The sequence below is a fragment of the Tamandua tetradactyla genome, chromosome 8, assembly GCF_023851605.1.
Source record: "Tamandua tetradactyla isolate mTamTet1 chromosome 8, mTamTet1.pri, whole genome shotgun sequence".
In the NCBI taxonomy this organism is placed as follows: Eukaryota; Metazoa; Chordata; class Mammalia; order Pilosa; family Myrmecophagidae; genus Tamandua; species Tamandua tetradactyla.
In genome coordinates this window covers 7008903-7027704 of record NC_135334.1, presented here as the reverse complement: position 1 = coordinate 7027704, position 18802 = coordinate 7008903, and the positions used below count along the sequence as shown (strand labels likewise).

Here is an 18802-nt window from a genome sequence, read left to right as displayed (position 1 = left end):
CACCCAATGTCTTCTTTATATCCTTCATCTCTTTTGTAATCTCTTCCTTCAACTCATTGATTTGATTTAGAAGATTTGTTTGAACATCTTTAATTATTTTTTTCAATTCCTGTACCTCATTTGAAGTGTTAGTTTGTTCCTTTGACTGGGCCATATGTTATTTCTTCCTAGTATTATGACTTGTGATTTTTTTTCTTGTGTCTAGGCATCTGATTTCCTTGATTATTTTATTCTGGAGGTTGTTTTGTCTCTTTTGCTTAAGGTGTTCTTATTGGTTGGCTTTGTTCTCTAACTGTTCTTTGACATTCAATTCAACTTATTCTCACCTCTAGCTTAGCTTCTGTTTAACTGATCAGAATTTTTCCAGCTCTTGTTCCTCTGAATGTTGATGTGCCAGGTAGCATCTACCCCAGTGAGATTTTCCCAGACAAGATTGGCACAGGACTCAGGATGGGTGTAACCGGTATCGAGGTTCCCTGAGGATGTGACCCAGCAGGCTGCTGGTCCTTCCTGTGAAGCCTCTTTCTACTGTGTTTTTTTGTCCTGTCCAGCAGGTGGTGTTTGTCAGACCTACATTTCCCCTCCAGCCTAAAATGGTGTGGTTCTTTAATTCTCAGCAGACCCTGCCTCTGCCAGGGGTGTGGTTGAGACAGAGACTGATGTGTAAGGCAGGCTTAAGCTATTTCAGTTTTCCAGCCACTGGGGTCTGAATTCTCTAATTAAGAGCTACCACTTATGCTGGCCCCTCACCTCCCCCTTTTCTTGGGAAAGGTATACTTTTTAGGAAATTATCTCTGTCACCTGACTAGTTACTTTGCCTCTCAGACATACCTTAACTCTGCCCTTGTTTTGGGCAATGGTGAAACCTAAGAATGCTTGCAGCTTAATTTAATGAGCAGCTAAAAAGTTTTAAAAAATCATTTTCAGGACTAGACCCTAACCTCTCGGGTTTGCCAATCAAGAGCTAGAGTTGTTTCCTGGCTATATGCAACCCTTTTCTTGGGACATTGTTGTTTTCCAGTATTCTGGACTTGACCCATTTCAAAAGCCTCTGTATTTTTTTCATCAGCCCTGCCTCTTCTCTGCCAGGGAGAAATTTCCAGTTTCCTTTCACACTTGCTCCAGGTTTATCTGTGTTCAGAACGTGTATTCAGCAGTCCAATTTTTTTGATTAATTGTGCAATTAGAGCTTGGTTGAGCTACCTTCCTTGCTCCTAGCAGAGACTGCTTCTTTTTCCCACATGGCAGTAACTCCATAACAGCCCACTGTATCAGTGGGGGATGGGTGCTAGCCCCCACAGCTTGGGAGACAAAGTTCTGTGCTGTAATCTCGGCCCTTCCACCCATTCCAGACTGCTGTACAATATGTATTTGATTGTGGTAGTCCCCCAGATAGTTTTTTCAGTTTTTCAGACCATTCCTGGTAATTTATTAGCTGTTTTACAAAAAAATTTGCGATATATTTCAATAGATTGACATACATATTACTAGATTTGCACCATATTTATTTTTGTACCTAAGGATAACTCTGAAAGTTGCCCCTTAAGATTTGGGATTGCCCCTTAAGATTTGGGATTGAAATGAGTGAAGGGAGCCTTCTACTTCTTTATATGTTTCTGGGTTGTTTGAGTTTTCTTTTATGCTAAATGTGTAACAGTAATAAAAAACAAAATAGCCATTAAGATATTTATTAAGTCTGTTGTTAATTTTAACTTTATTTTAATTTATATACAATATATTCACTATTTTGGTGTTCACTCATGAATTTTAATAAATGGATAGTCGTGTAGCTGCCAGCACAACAAAGAAACAAAACAGTCCTATCACACCCCTACTCCCAAAAAAATTTTCCTGTCTTATTCCTATATAGTCAAACTCTTCCCCACCCTTAACTTATGGGAACCACTGATCTGTTCTCCAGCCCTCCAGTTTTGCCTTTTTCATAATGTACTATAGATGGAATTGTAGACTTTTGAGTTTGACTTCTTTGGCATAGCATAATTCATTTGAGATTCATCCATGGTGTTGAGTATAGGTAGTTTGTTCCCTTTTTTTCGGAGTAGTGTTCTTTGTATGAATATACCACAGTCTGTTTTTCCATTCCCCTGCTGAGACACATTTGGGTTTTTTCCAGTCTTTGATATTACTAAATAACTCTGCTAAAGACATTTGCATATAAGATTTTGTGTTCACATAGGTTTTCTTTTCACTTGGGTTAGTATCTTTTAGGAAGATTGTGGAGTCATATAATAACTACATGCTTAACTTTATAATAAGGAACTGCCAATATGTTTTCTAAAATGGCTGAACCATTTTGCCTACCCACCAACAATGTAGGAGTGTCCTGGTGACCCTTTGTTCTCAACAACCTTTGGTATGGTCAGTTTTTAAAATTTTAGGCCCTTCTAGTAGGTGTAAATGGTCTCTTATTGTGGTTTTAATTTGCATTTTCCTAATGACTAATAATAGAGAGCATTTTTCATGTGCTTATTTTCCATCCATGTATCCTCTTTGATAAAGTGTCTGTTCAAAGTTTTTACTTGATTTTTAATTGTGTTCTAGTTTGCTAGTTGCTGGAATGCAATTTACCGGAAACGGAATGGCTTTTAAAAGGCGGAATTCAGTAAATTGCTAGTTTACAGTTCTGAGACCGAGAAAATGTCCCAATTAAAGCAAGTCTGTAAAATGTCCAAGTAAAGGCACCAACAAGAGGTTACCTTCACTCAAGAAAGACTGATGAAGTTCAGGGTTTCTCCCTCAACCTGAAAGGCACACGAGGTCTGCTAACTTTCTCTCCACGCTTCTTGTTTCATCTAGTTCCCCTGGAGACATATTGCTTCATCATCTCCAAAAGTCTCTGGGCTCTCTGCTTCGTGGCTCTTGCCATTCTGTCTTCATTCTCTTCCCTCTCAGAATCTCAAGTCTTTTCCAGAATGCTTCCTCTTTTAAAGGATTCTGGTAAAGTAATCAAGACCCATTTGGGATGGGTGGAGTCACATTTCTTTCTATTCAAAAGTTTATACCCACAGTTGGGTACATCACATCTCCATGGAGATAACCTAATCAAGTTTCCAACCTATGTTTTGAATAGAGATTAAGAGAAAAGGTTGTCTCCATGTAATTGGAGTAGGATTAAGGTGCATAAATCTTTTCAAACTGGCACAAATTGGATCATATTGTTGAGCTTGGAGAGTAAGTACTTTATATATTCTAGATACAAATAATTTGTCAGTTGTATGATTTGCAAATATTTTCTTCCAGTCTGTAGCTCATCTTTTCATTCTCTTAGTAGTGACTTTAGCAGAGCAAATATTTTACATTTTGATGAAGACCACTTTATCAATTTGTTCTTTTATGGATTATGCTTTCGATGTTGTATCTAAGAATTCTCTCCTTAACTCAAAGTTGAAAAGACTTTCTCCTATGTGATCTTCTAAAACATTTATAGATTTGTGTTTCTCCTATGTTATCTTCTATTTATAGATTTGTGTTTACCCTTAGGTCTATGATCCATTTTTGAGTTATTTCTTTTAAGGTGTAAAGTATAGGTCAAATTATTTTGTTTTTCTTTGCATATGAATATCAGTTTGTTCCAGTATCACTTGTTGAAAAAACTATAATTTCTCCACATTAAATAGCTTGTATTTTATTTGAAAGAGTATGGTTCTTCCTAGCTTATGGACTCATATACCGTCTATCTTAAAGGGATACAATTCCTTAGATCCTTGAATTCAGAGGTAGCTAAGAGGTTCCCCTTTTCATAGCAGGAGATCCGTGAAGTATTTTTAACTAGCGTGGTGGTAAAAATAATTGTATTTTCTACTCCATCGCTGGGATTTCTAGATTGGTTTTCCTTACCCAGCTTTCAGAAATTTTAACTATTTGTAGATTCAAAAGTAAATTAATAATTATATTTTGACAGATTGAATGGATATTAAAACTTTGGAGCCTACCCCAAGCGGCTCTTGACGATGTGGAATTGCCCAATTTTACATCAGTATGGTCCGTGTGGAAACACAGTTCAAGACTGTTGACACTGTGTCCACGTGGGGTGGAAGGTGGTGCATGCCAATGAAAGCAAAACTCCAGTCCTCTGTAAATAAGAACCGATAGTTGCAACTGTTAAATGTAGAAATGGACAATTAAAAACACAACATGTAAGGAAAAAAAAATACAACTTTAGAATAAGAATGAAACTTAATGCTCGTTTAGTCTTTCTTTTTTAAAATTACAATAATGGTACATGCTTGTGGTAAAGTGTAATAACACAGACATGTCACTTAGGTATTGGGATGACCATGGTGCCTTGGGGGGCTTCTCCTCCTCTTGTGTCCCCAGATCCTGGAGTGCCCCAGGACTCCATCCTTGGATCCCCTTATGTCTTTGTTCTCCGTGCTCCCTGAGTGATTTCATGCAATCCTATGACTCTAAACACCACTTACATTCCCAGGAGTCAAAGTTGTGTCTCCAACCTGACCTCTTCTTTAAAACCTAGATTGGCTTACCCAGCTGCCTCCTCGACATGTCCACTTGGATAACTAGCAGCAACTTACCTACAGTAGGAATCTTGATTTTCCCACCCCTTCCCGATCCACGCCCAGACCTTCCATCTTAGTAAATAACACCCTCAGTCGTCAGGTGCAGTGCTTTTTCTCTTAGACCTGACATTCAGTCCTGCCACAAACTCTTTCAATTCTAACTGCAAAATGTACCCCGATTTGACCGCTTCTCATTATCCTGGCTGCTACCTCCCAGCTCTAGAATGTCGCACTGCCGCCTGACTGGTTTCTCTGCTCCCACACTCGCCTCTCCCAGGTCAGACTACACACAGCAGCCAGAGCGAACTTAACATAAACCACATCATCTCCTTCCCCAGATCAAAATCCCCAATGGCCTTCTGTTACATTCTAAATGAACTCTAAATGATTTGCCGTGTTCTATGAGACCCTCCAGGATGTGGTCCCAGAAGATGTCTCCCCATTTTTATGCCCTGTGACTCCCCCTTTGCTCATTCTGCTCAGTCACCTGAGACCTTTTCACTTTTCTTTGAACATATGCTCGTTCCCACCTTAGCTCTTTGCATGTGCTGATTCCTCAGCCTGGAGTGCTCGCCCGCCCTCCGTATCTCCTCCAGGCTCTCCTCTTTGCTGGAGTCAGCTACCTGCTGGAATATCACGTTTGCATAGAAGCCTTCCTTGACTGCCCCCATCCACCTCCATCATCACACACTGGTGTGCTTTTCATTGTGGATTTATCACTATCTGGTTTGTATTACATATTTTGTGGCCTTCTGCCTCCCCTACTGAAATGGAAGCTCCAGAAGGTGAGACGCATATATCATATCCCCAGCTCCAGAACAAAGTGTGGCCCATAATAGATGCCCAATACATATTTGTGGCAGGATTGAATACATGTTTAGAGTATTAAGTGGAGGTGCCTTTTTGTACCATTTCACGGCCAGCCCTTCCCCAGAGGTATCCCTTTTAATAGTTTGGTGACTATCTTTCTAGACCTTTTTTATGCATTTATAGAAACACACAGAATTTTTTGTTCATGATAATGCAGATTGTTCTACACCTTACTTACTCTCTTAATGGTATATTTTAGGGTGTTTCCCATATTCATTTATATTTATATAATATAAATATCAGTTAATGAATAGTTCCTTTTGATATTAAATAATAATCTATACTATCGATATAGCATAATTTATTTCATCATTTTCATATTGATAGTTATGTAGGTTATTTCTTTTTTCTACCCTTAGAAACAAGACTGCAGTGAACATGCTTATACATAAATCCTTGTGCACAAGGCAAATAGGTCTCAAATTGTAGGAATTGTTGTTTGGTCAGTAATTCCTAATTACTGTACTGCTTATTTTTTCCTTCTAAAAGATTAAACTATTCTATACTCCCATCCACAGGCTTTACATGCCTATTTTCCCATATCCTTGCCAACACTAGATATTACTACACTTTCAAAAAATGTTTCCTAATAAAAAAAATGTTTAACTCTTTTACAAAATGTGATACTGAAACCCTGATGATTATAAGCCTTAATTTTTGGTAGCTAATTAGCTACTTCCTATGTTGCTGAGTTCCTGAGTTTCTATTATAAATTTAGAATTTTCTAGATTTTGAAAGAAATAGCAAAATTAGAGAAGTAAAGTGATTTGCAATGAGAAATGATTTGTTCCTGTACAAAAGCTTTCAGGGACTTTTCTTTTGGAAGTATTTCATAGTGTCTGCTGAGAGATTCAAAACCACAAAGCCCAGGTATCCTAGTTTTCTTGCTGTAAAATGTCATTCCCGGGTGATTTTAATTTTTCTTAAAAAGAATCCACCACACAGAACCTCAAGTGTTAGAATTGGCTGGAGGGTCCATGGAAGTAATAGCCCTTGGTGATTTATTGTTATTTAAGCACTTGTGGTTTCTACTGGACCTTGTTTAAAGTATAATCCCAGAACAAGAAACATTATCTGTTTTAATAACTATGGTTGGGGTCCAACATAGAGGCAAGGGAATGGAGAGAAATGCCAACGAGGAGAGGAGAGAAGGAACACAGGTAGGTCCCAGCAGACCCAGAGTAAATATTGGTTGGCTCCAATGCTTGCCTTTTCCCTTGGAGTGAGGTGTCAGGGCTGTGCTGAGTCCCAAAGGGCAGCCCTGGTGTCTTCTCTGTTTTCAGCAGATATCAAGTGATGGTCTTGGGGTAAGAGGCACGTTTGTGGCTTCAGTATGGTAGAGTAGTTCTTTGACATCATCTGCTCTTACTGTATAGATGACAAAGCTGAGGCTCAGAAAAATAAAATGATTTAGGTGGGTAATGATCATGACTTTTTTGAATTTTTATGTGAAATAATTTCAAATGCATAGGACAGTTGCAAAAATAATACAAAACCTAGACAGAGAACTCCAACATACTCCCTGCTCAGATACCCAGATCCACTAACTTTTTACATTTTGCCACATTTGCCATATCATTCTATCTTCCCCTCTCTCTGTCTACCTGTCCATCTATCTGTCCACCCATCTATCCATCTGTCCATTCATCTATCCATTCAACTATCCATCTATCTATCATTTACTGTCTGTCTGTCTGTCTGTCTATCTATCTATCTATCTATCTATCTTAATCTTCTAAACATTTGAGAGTAATTTGTATACATATTGCTCCTTGAACACTTACTACTTCCATGTATATTCCTAAGAATAAGGATATTCACTTAGGTAACCACCTTAAGTGCAATTATCATGTCCAAGAAATTTAACATTGGTATAAAGCTTACAGTCTGTATTCCAATTTTTTCATATATACCAATAATGTCCTTTTGAGCATTTTCTCTTCCATTATGGTCATGACACTTTAAAACGGATGCCATTAAATAACAAAAGAGTTCTTTTACTTGAACTTTAAATACATAAAGTCTTCTTGCCCAGAAAAGTACTCGCGCCTTGAAATTCCTAAAGCAGGGACGGCAGTACACACCTTCTGACAGCCTCGCTCGCGCCTTGAAATTCCTAAAGCAGGGACGGCAGTACACACCTTCTGACAGCCTCGGAAGCTTTTGACACAGAGCTGTAGGCAGCTGGCAATAATTGATCTGAGTTTGCATACGAGATACAATCTGTTTGTCCTAAATGATGTATCCATGTGATTCATGATGTGGTGATAAAAGCACTGGACTTCAAGCCAGAAGAATTTGAATCTGAATCTGCTGTTGCTGAACTCTGTCATCTGAGGCAGGTCGTTTAGCCTCTGGGGTTATTTCCTTATCTCTGAAATGAGAGAGTTTGAATTAAGTTATCTTTAGACATCCATCAAGCTCTGAAAAATGTGATTGGTGGTTATAGGTGTTCCTCTTAGGAGGAATTCATTGATACAGTCAGGAATTTTTATAAAAACCACTGGTGGCAGCCAGATAGTTTTCATCTTAAAAATTTATTTTGGATTTCTTCAGTATGTGTGTCTAGCTTTTACTGACCACTTCTTTTCATCTTCTCAGCCCCATTGACCTATATCCTTGAAAGCAGAATTTAGGGGTTCCAGGGAAGAGAGTGGGGAAAGAATCACTTAAAGCCAAAAGGAATTACATGAACCCCTTCCTGCTTTGGGGACTTTGTTCTCACAGACCGCTCTGCAGATTGGCGCTTTTCCCCGCGTTGCTTTTTCTTCTCTTCCTCCATCTGTACTCCTCACAACTGGCAGTCCATGCATTCCCACGGTCCGCTCTACTGACCCTGCATCCCTGTTTGTCTTCCCTTTATTAACCCTGCATCCCTGTTTGTCTTCCCTTTATTAACCCTGTATCTGTATTTGCCTTCCCTTTACTGACCCTGCATCCCTATTTCTCTCCCCTTTACTGACCCTGCGTCCCTGGTTTGTCTCCCCTCTACTGACCCTGCATCCCTGTTTGTCTCCCCTTTACTGACCCTGCATCCCTGTTTGTCTTCCGTTTATTGACCCTGTATCTGTATTTGCCTTCCCTTTACTGACCCTGCATCCCTATTTCTCTCCCCTTTACTGACCCTGCATCCCTGTTTGTCTCCCCTCTACTGACCCTGCATCCCTGTTTGTCTCCCCTCTACTGACCCTGCATCCTTGTTTGTCTCCCCTCTACTGACCCTGCATCCCTGTTTGTCTCCCCTTTACTGACCCTGCATCCCTGTTTGTCTCCCCTTTACTGACCCTGCATTCCTGTTTGTCTCCCCTCTACTGACCCTGCATCCCTGTTTGTCTCCCCTTTACTGACCCTGCATCCCTGTTTGTCTCCCCTTTACTGACCCTGCATCCCTGTTTGTCTCCCCTTTACTGACCCTGCATCCCTGTTTGTCTTCCAGGGTCCCCTTCACTCCGGGCATATCCTCTCCTCTCAGTGATCACCCGGCAGCCCACGGTCCTCTCCCACCTGGTCCCGACCTCCCCAGGGATCGCCCAGGCCCTGTCCCGCCACCCAGGGGCTGAGGTAGCTTCCACAGAGGCTGTGGGCGCTGAGGCCCTGGCCAGCAGCGAGTCGGAGACTGAGCAGCCCGTGCCACGCCAGAAGAGACCCCGTCGCAGTCGGACCATCTTCACCGAGCTGCAGCTCATGGGCCTGGAGAAGAAATTCCAGAAGCAGAAGTACCTGTCTACCCCAGACAGGTGAGGACATGGTGGTGGTGGTGGGGGGGCGAGGCCTCTCCACAGTTAGAGCCCACGAGGAGGGGACAGTTCTCCCTTAGCTTTCAGGGTGGGGAGAATGGGCCTCAGCAGCTGCAGTAGGGCATCACTGCATCCTGGCCAGAAGCTGTTCCTTGGCTCAAGTTGTACCAGTTCAACATGAATTCATTGAACCTAGTCCTGCCTGTTACTGAATCTAAGTGGGTCATCCTACCCCCATGTTTTAGCTCATGCACTGGCAAAGTTTAGCAGTGGCTCTCAGCTGGGAAACAGGTTTGGTTTTTAATGCCACACACACTTAGGATCAGATACAGTGGGACTAAATCTGGAATTGGGATCTTAATCTTCTCACCGCCCTGCCAACTCCCAGCTGTCCCCAGGCACGCTGGTCTGGTTCTTGCTTGGAAAGGGCTGGATTGATCTGGAGTGTGTCAGATGCCTCAATGAATGTGCTGGAGGTCAAACTGAGAACCTGAGGCAAGAATCCCATCTGAGATCTAGATGATGGGGGTGGGAGTGGGGGGTGGGGAGGTTTTGCTTCCTACTCAATTCTGAAGCTTCGGTACCACATCCCCATTCTTTAATTTAGTGTCTTCACTGCAAAATGTGTTTGGGTATGTGTGCCTTATCTGGTTCCTTCAAGCTGACTCTGGAGGATGATGAGCTAAATGTGTCATCCTGTTTGTTGGGTCCTCATTTCTCTTTCTCCTTTTATACTCTGCCTTGTCCATATCAGGTTTTACCCCAGTCTTATCATAGGGTCAGCAGGAAAAAAAAGTTAAGGAAATGAGAGTCATGTGTATCTGTTAAGCTGTTTATGAGCTGTTCTGATGGAAATTTAGTGAGAGGAGTCTAAGCATCATCGACTAGAAGGGAATTTGTCACAAACTTAATTCATCAAGTGAGGGTCTCTGTGTGATAAGCATTGTGGCAGGGACTGGAAGGTAGTGGACAGAGTTCTGTTCTAAAGGAGCTTGTGTGAGAAGACAGTGGTGGCTGCAACAGAATGAGCTAGGTACTGGTGGTGATGTGGTCCCGGAGGCTCTAGGAGCCCAATAATAGAGCTAAGAGTGTCCAAAGGGTTAGGTTAGGCTTCTCCAAGGGGTCACATCTAAAAAGAGCTTTGGTTCCTAGAAGAAAAGGGCAGTTCCCCATGGAAAGGCACAGGAGCACATCTAGCTGGGCATGTTCAGTGAACTACATAGGGTCAACCCATCTTCAGCTTGAGGTGTGAGTGGGGAAGATTCACTGAGGAGATGGGATGGTACCAGTTTTGGCGGGGCCATGTATGCTTGGGTAAAGAATATGAGTTCTGTTGTTTAGGCAGTCAGCAGCCAGTAGGAACAGGAAGTGACATGACGGATCTACACTTTAGAATGGTCCCTTTGGTGTCATCATAAATGATTAATTATAGAGGGAAGAGATGTAGCAGGGAAAACAACTAGGAGAGAAACCAGTGTAGTTACTGACCCGAATTATGGGGGTGACAGTGGGACTAGAGAGGAGAGAGTAGCTTGGGAAACAGTTTTGAAGATGGCATGGACAGAGTTGACATTGGGGTGAGGAAGAGAGAAAAGAGTAGGGGAGTCTGTGGTCCCTGAGTTGGGTGATCAGCTCCCTAGAACTACCATTAACTGAAGTTGGAATGCAGAAGACAGTGGAGAAAGAGTGAGTTCTGTTTTGGACTGTTACCTTTGGAGTCTGCAGTGGGACAAAGGACACAGGTCTGTGGATAGGAGATTAAATAACTGGAATTCTCCAGGTACTGTATAACTACTTTTCTGCCCCCAACATGTAACTGAGAACCTACTGTACTTGTGCAACTAGGTGGGTTATGAATTGCTCATTTATGGATTGCTTGGTGCTATATCTAATGGGCTTCGCATGTGGGTAGAATTTCAGGCTTATGTATTTAGAAGTCAGGGAAATTTTGTACAGAAATGTTAATTCCTAAGAAACCTTCTAGGGCTCCTGAATACCTGCCCAGGCCGCCAACCCCCACCCCCAGGTGACCTTTGCAGAACTGACTCACCTGCCTGGGGAGGAGGATACCATTTGGCTGGCATCGAAGCTGCCGCCTAAACCCTCCCTCTCACATGTTTCTCACCTCTGTACGTGACTGGGGTCATGAACACTTCCTCCTCCCCCAACTCTCTCCCTCCTCTTCTTTGTTTGTTTCTCTAGTTTCCTAGGTGACCCCATTTAAGCGAATATGCAGGGAAGTGAGAATTTGTAACGGTGGCAGGTAATGAGAGAAAGCTGATGACAGTGAAGTCTGTTTCTGTAGCCAGCGTGAGTCAAGGATGCATTTTTCCCAAGTGAGCTAACATCGTTCGCTAACGCTGTGAACTGAACCTTCCATTGACTAATGCACCTGATGACCTCAGATAACCTGGGCTGGGAAAAGCAGGCAGGCTCAGGGAGAGCCCTGTGTCCACAGAGACCTAGGAGACTAGAAGTCTGTGGAATTACCGTTAGTGGGAAGAGCTGAGTGTTATTGGCATGGGGAATTTATTAGCTTCATTCTATTAATCATTTTCGGTAAAACTACCAGCTTCCCATAGCCCTTCTCCAGGGATGCCCAGAAAGAAGTGAAGGCAGATTTGAGACAAGTTCAGAAACCCCTGGAAGAAGACTCTGTTTTTATTACTGAAATTTTAAATTGTACTCTTTGTTCTGAGCAGAGGGATTGGGCAGTTGTACCTGGGAGCTTCTGTGTTGGTACTCATGGGTATTCTGGATAGCTAGATGTTGTCCATCACTCCTCAGATGGAGAAAGTTGTAGGTGAATAATTTATCTCCTAGACTCCCCATGTCTCATGCTTGTGTGAGGTAATGGACCTTAGAGCCACACATTGCCATCCTCAGAAACCTGAGAATCTTCACAAAGGTGTCATCACTGCCCAAGCTGTGTCAAGGGTGGCAGTCCCAAGTTGCTGCTTAAGAAGGCCATGCTGCTTCAGTGACCAGAGCCACAGGGAGGCAGCTTATGTTGACACAAGGAGTTGTCCTTCCAGTTGGTGCTAAGGTGAACCTGGGGTCTTACAGGGCAGCAAACTCTAGTTTCAAAGGTTAAGTTGGAAGTGTGATTAGTAACATTCTTTTCTCACTTCATGTGTTCCTCTGGGGAGTTTGCTTCTCCCTATCAGTCGTATCCCTGTCGTCTCTCCACCAAGACCAAGAGCTTCCTTGGATGGATTAAGTTGTACAAAAATATGGTAGGTGGGTGTGAGCCACTATGCAGGAGATAGCATAGAACTCAGGCAGATGTGGATTTGAAACCCACTTTAACCCTTACTCTACAGTCAAATACCATGAGTCAACAAACTTTTTCTGTAAAGGGCCAGACAGTAAATATTATAGGCTGTAGAGGCCATTTCATCATGCATCATCTCTGGTGCACCGACTCAGTTTCACTGGTGTAGTGTGAAAGTGGCCACGGACCCAGACATCAATGAATGGAGTGTCTGTGTTCCCATAAAACTTTATTTACAAAACCGGGCAGCGGACAGGATTTGGATGATAGTTTGCCAAGATATCCTAATCTCTCTGAGTCTCAGATTTCTCATCTGTAAAATGGGAATAATTATGCCCAGTTGCCACCGTTGTGAAAGGAATGAGTGAAATCACATGCCCCGGGGGCTTGGCACATGGCCTGGGACCCTGGGGTCCTCTTGCAGTGTTGCTGAAATCAACTCCGCCACATGCTTCCCAGGAATGATTGAGTTTTACAACTTGTTAGAGGGCTGCAGATGAAGGCAGAACTATGCTTAGCATTGGAATGAAAAGCAGGATGGGCTACGGATTTAATGTTTCTTTTGGAACCTGGCATTGTAACAATTTAGGGCAGCGACAGTGAATGAATAGATCAGTCAGATGTGTTTTTGAGCCCTTGTTTTAGATTTGACCGTGCGATGGACGCTTTTGTGGGTGTGAAAGAAGGGGGAGATGTACTCAGCGCCTGTGGTTTAGTGAGGGAGGCAGATTAGAGGACAATTAGGACTTGGCACTGTCCAGGCGAGTGTGTCCTGTGGGAGGCGTGTCCCGGAGACGGATCTGGGTGAGCTGTCGGAGTTCTGGAGGCTTACCCACAGGAGGCGGAACTTGAACTGGATTTGGAGAGATTAGAGAGGTTTTGATAGGGAAAATGTGGCTTTCCTTTTTATTTTCAGTTTGGACTATAGGTCAGAGTCCTTACTTTGTACCGGTCAGAAAAATGATTTTGTATGGAAGTCTCAGAAATCCTTTCTAAAAGGGATTAGATAGTGAATGTGTCGGGATAAGGATTGCCCCAGGTGTCCGTGAGGCTTTCCTACCTTCCCAGCGTTTCGTCTATAGGGATCTTGGAAGGAAAGGACAGCTGCTTTGGGAAGGATTGGTTTATTGGGGACGGTCCAGGCACTGGTGACTAGTGATCTTAGCTGGCCAACAGTACCCCGTCTCTGACTGCTGTTTCTCTTCCTTTTTCCCTCCTTCCTTTGTATCTCCTGCCTCCCAGGTTGGACTTGGCTCAGTCTCTGGGACTCACTCAACTGCAAGTGAAGACTTGGTATCAGAATCGCAGGATGAAATGGAAGAAAATGGTAAGAAAGAAGAGAGTGAGCCTAACTCTGGACCTCACATGATGAGAAAAATTCTGACCGCAGGGCCAGTGGGAAGGGGGTAGTACCATTTCATGGTTTGGGCTCCAGGGATTGCCAGCCTTTTACTATGCTGGCTGGGAGGGAGGCTGTTGGAACTGCAGAAAAGCTGTTCCTCCTGACCTGGATTGCCAAACCAGGAGGATATTCTTTTTCATGGCCTCCTTAGAAATAAAAGAGAAAACTTCTCCGTTGCTGGTTTTAACCCTACCTGCTTGCCTTTTCAGAGAGCTTCCTTCTCCGACCCACCACATAGCTAAGAATAGAACTCACCACTCTCTTTTTTGATGAGGATGCATAAGGCACATGTGTTCTTTTAGCTGGGCACCTTCTAATGCAAGATGCTCAAGCTTTGGTGGGCACTGGAGTCAGCTGACTGGCGGGTTAAGATGCAGAACTCTGGGTGCCATTCCAAGATTGTGATGGGGTTGGGAATACTCACGCTAACGAAAGCACCCCCAGTTAATACCACGTGGATGGTGTAAAGAATGTGACTTCAGTGACACTGGCCCAGTGCCTAACTAATGAGCCCTTCCATCTTTGATTTTGAAATGTATTTATTAGAATAAACATCTCCACATTTCATGACTCAGAATTTCATAAAAGTTTGTCCTTTGTTAAAATTTCACTTTTAAATATAAATATTCCAATATCGTTGAGTGTTTCGTTTCTCAGTTTTGTCAGCCACAAGGAGCAAAGACGAAAGCCCAGAGGAAAAATGGGGTTTTGGGGATGATGGGTGGGTCTTCTTTAGAGACCCTGCAGGTCTTCTTTAGAGACCAGGTGCCACCATGCTCTCTTCTGGGGAGACTTTCTCATACCCTCACCCCATCCATCTGGCCCCTTCTCCTGTCCCATGGACCCGAGTTCCATGTCTAAGTGGATGACATTCTCATTTGCTAAATACTGATCATAAACTGTGGTACCTGGTGTTTTAAGGACTGGAGTAGGACATTTACATATAATCAAATAACAGTTTTCAGGGGGAAGAAGTTAATGCATGGACATTTTCTCAACTTTGTGTTTTTGTCTGATCATTTTTTTTTCCTGAAATGTTCTGTTGCTTGCTCACAATGCGAAAGAAAACGAAAGAAATAAACTGCAAATGAATAGTAATGGGGAAAAATTGGAAAAAAAAGGCAACCAGTAGCATTTGTTATTTATATGCCAGAAAGAAGTCCTGGGCAAGTCTCTGGATTTCCTCCAGAAGAACCTGCCCTCTGAATGGAGGCGTTTTCAGATGGAGGCAGCTTGGCTCATAAAGTGCTTGTGGTGTGAAGTAGAGATGCCATTGCGGGTGCTAACACACACACACTGCATGAATCAACAAATACATATCGATTGCCTCTTGTGAACCAAGCTCTGCCCTATGTAATAGGAAGGAAAGAAATAACATATAATCTCTGCCTTCATGGAATTCATATTTTAGTTGGAAAAACAAGGAAGGAGATGGCTAGGGAGTACTGAGTTGTTTATTATAGATTTGTTAAGCCTGTAAGACTTCAGAGGCAAGATCATGGAGCAAGCAGCAAGGAAAATTGAAGCTGAACAAAGAAGGGGATTCAGTTAAATACATGCCCACTCCGGAAACTATAGAATACTGAGTTGTACACGAAGCCTTTTGGGGGATCGATCTCTGAAAGGACCCGATTTGCGTTCCCCAGCCTGCCTATCCCTGGCTGGTTTTGGGCAAGTTCCCTCACTGTTTTCTGTGCAAGCTTCACCACTCACCTCCTTCCTCATCAGTCTTCATTCTCAAGATCAGTGTCTTCTGAGTGGCAGGGGCATTGTTTCAATTGGTTATCAGCAGTCTTTTCATGAGTCAGATGATTAATGAATTGACAGCCTGCCATCCCTGCCGACACCACCCGGTATCTGCAGGGCAACACAAGTATCTCTGCCTCCGACGTCACTTGTTTTTCACCGGCCCTACACTGCCAGCGTGACTGTGGGATGGGCATGGATGCTTATCACGGCTACGTAGATCAGACAAAATGGAAGTCACTCAGCAGTTGCATCTCAGAAAGAACACAGCAGGCCATCCAAAGTCAGGTCCTTTTTGCCAACAAGAGTACAGTACTTTCAATGCAGTTTAGCAATTGTTCCTTGAGTACTTACTTTCACCAGGCAGTGAAGATACAGAGATCAGACATGAATCCTTCCACAAAGAACATTCAGTCAAGTGTGAGAGAGCAAACTCTCTCTAGGGCAACCGCTGGGGGGTCTTCAGAGTAGTACAGGAGGGAGGGCTTCATGAAGGAGGTGACACCTAAATTGGTTTTAGAGGATGCCTAGAAATATGCCAAGCAAGGGTGAGAAGGGGATTGCAGATAGAAGGATGAGACAGAAGTATGTAGGTGTTGGGGTTGGGAGAGTTGGATGACTTCAAAATTGGCTGGAGCTAAAATGTGAGCAAGGTATATGGTTGTGGGTCTGAATTCTGACTCCCTCCGAACAGCAAAGCATTGCTGTTAAAACTCTTTCAAGGCTATTTCTCAGGTATTGGGGAGGGAAAAAAAAAGATAATTGGGTAATGAAGATGTCTCAAGGCTAGTAACATAATTGGAACTGAAAAAAAGATTAGCACTTAATTCTCAGAGATATCCACACAGCTTCCAAGGACATCACTGCCAAAACAGAGATAGCATCTCAGACTAGTTTTTACTGGTCAATGTTTGTAACCTGTAGCCAGTTGGGTAAATCTAATCTTGCACATTAGTTGGGACTCATCCTCTCGTCCATTTCTGTTGGCTTTAGTTCCAGTACGATCTACGGTGTTTTGCAACAGGCTGCAAGTGTCTTGTTGTCCAGTGGTCTTTTTCAGCTCTGAAATGGATTTCTCTCTTGTTGGAGAATGCAAATAGACAGCCTTGTTCTTTCACATTGGAAGTCTCCAGAGAGTCAACAATCCCATGGAATTGCTACCAGTTGCTAGCTATGTAATCTTGGGCAGGTTATACAACCTCCATGTGTCTGTTTCCTCATCAGTAAAATGCATATCTCTGTAAGACACTTAGAACAGTGCCAGCCACCCAGTATGCCGCCAAGAAATGATTAGCTGCTTTTATTATTATTATTATTGTTATTAATATTATTATTTACTGATCCACAAAATACGTGTCTCCAGAGAATCCAGATTTTTGGAGGTCAGCATAGAAGAGCCGGATGTGAATTCCACAGGTCTCCAGAACTCTGAGCTTTTCTTTGGGTGAAGAATATTCCTAAATGTTTCCCCTTTCTCCTTATGAGTCTCTGCCTCCCTGGCCCCTAGTTTTCTCCCAGATGCTTAGGGCAAAGCAGAACAATCATTCGTCAGGTCAAGAAAGGCTGCTCTGAGCTAACGAGGTGGGGCTGGAGGGTGGTGGTGGGGGCCCCGATGAGATACATACTCGAGAATCCGAACTTGTTTCTCTGCTTTGCAGAAAGAATCTTGGTTCCACAGGTCAGTAGATAGAGACCGAGAAAAAGGAGCAAGAAGGCCACAGTGAATCAATCTGCGCCCTGGGGTCCACTGGGGAGGGGTGCGTCATTACAGATAAATGCTGACAACAGAAACAGCAGCAGTGCATTTTATGTGTGCTTCACACACTATGCAGAATGCAGTACAGGTAAGAAGAGGACTAGATTTGGTCAGGGGTTTGGTGCCCCTGGCTTACTCTGTGGCCCTGACAAATCACTTTTTGTCTGAACAGGTGGGAGGTCAAAGGTCCCATCTCTTCCCTGATATTCTGTGCTCTCTAGTTAAATTGCACCCACCTCTCCACACCCCCAGCCCCCCAGATTTCACCTCAGCCCCTCAGAAAGGGAGCAGAGCGCCTTGTCTTCACATCCTCAGGCTGCAAACATTTGGATTGTTGTAGAGTTTTGAGGAGGGCTGGCTATTAAAAGTAGGTGGTGATGATACTATAAGCCGTTGATTGTGTTCTTGGGATGGTTTGTATGGTGTGGGAACATAGCTCGGTGAAATTGCATTAAAGGAAAAAAAAAAGGTGGTCTGCTGGGCATGATTCCAAGAGGTAGGGTGAGCACGCGCGTGTGACCTTGGTGCAGGGAGTCATGTGGTCCTTCTGGGCCAAGGGGACTAAATTGGCTGTAGGAGTGATTGGGGAGGCGGGTCCTGGCAGGAGGACATGTGAATGAGTCGTCCCTTCGGGGCGGTTGTGAGGGAATTGCATGTCTCAGGTGTGCCGGGAGGCCGGGGCCAGAGGTCACATGCCGAAGCAGTCAAGGGGGTAGTTATCTCCTAATTATTGCTTGTGCTGGAATGTTTTCTTCCAGTTAGAAAATGGTTTGATTGTTTTGATTCTGTTCGCACTGTAGGAAAACAGCCAGGTGAGGTCTGTCCAAGCTGTGTGGGTGGTGCTCGGTGATTGCCTGGGTTGGACTTTCTTTACCAATTAGGTGGCTTCCTTAGACCTGCCCTTTTATAACTTGATTACCACACGGAGCAACTCAATTGTGTATAACCTTTTTTTGTGGCATGTGGAGGTGCTTTCAACACGTAAACTCCGTCTTGGCACATTTGGGTGCTTTCAAAAGCCAGCGAGTAGACTGAAATCAAAATCAGATAGTGGCTTATAAGAAATGGACATAGGGGCATTTTCTCCCCAGAGCAGATTCGTCCATGTGCACACCTCGTTAAGGGTCCTTTCCACATCTGTGCATTAGTGTTAGTGTGGGAAGTACAGGGCTGAACATACCCCAGCTAAGAGGAGGTGTTCACTGAAGTGAGACCTTAACAATTTTCCTCACACCATACCTAAAGATTAACTCAAAGTAGATGAACAGCCAGAGAGGAAGAGCTCAAGCTGTAGCATTCTTGGAAGAAAATAAAAGAGTATATCTTCATGACCTTTGATTAGGCAAAACCTTCCTAGATATTGGCACCCAGATCTCATGTGACAAAAGACAGAAGAGATGAATTGGACTTCATCACCATTAAAAACTTTAGTGCCCCAAAGGACCCTATCAAGAAAGTGATCAGACAGTCCACAGAATG

The 18802-nt window shown here is 43.3% G+C and overlaps 1 protein-coding gene and 1 long non-coding RNA gene across 4 annotated transcripts in view; one reads left to right on the top strand and one right to left on the bottom strand.

The window, feature by feature from the left end:
- BARX2 (BARX homeobox 2) overlaps positions 1–18802 on the top strand; it is an 84257-nt gene that overhangs the window by 60718 nt on the left and 4737 nt on the right. For both annotated transcript variants that reach the window (XM_077112451.1, XM_077112452.1), the window contains exons 2-3: positions 8845–9145; positions 13662–13746. In XM_077112451.1, coding sequence (XP_076968566.1) covers positions 8845–9145; positions 13662–13746 — 386 coding nt within the window. The remainder of the gene's footprint in view (positions 1–8844; positions 9146–13661; positions 13747–18802) is intronic.
- Positions 6413–11341, bottom strand: LOC143644027 (uncharacterized). Of its 2 annotated transcripts, none has more exons than XR_013156454.1 (3): positions 11271–11341; positions 7550–7782; positions 6413–6776 (listed from the first exon to the last, which is right to left on the bottom strand). It is a non-coding gene; the product is annotated as an uncharacterized LOC143644027 (long non-coding RNA). The 2 variants fall into 2 exon arrangements; XR_013156453.1 differs by having other exon boundaries at positions 11196–11320.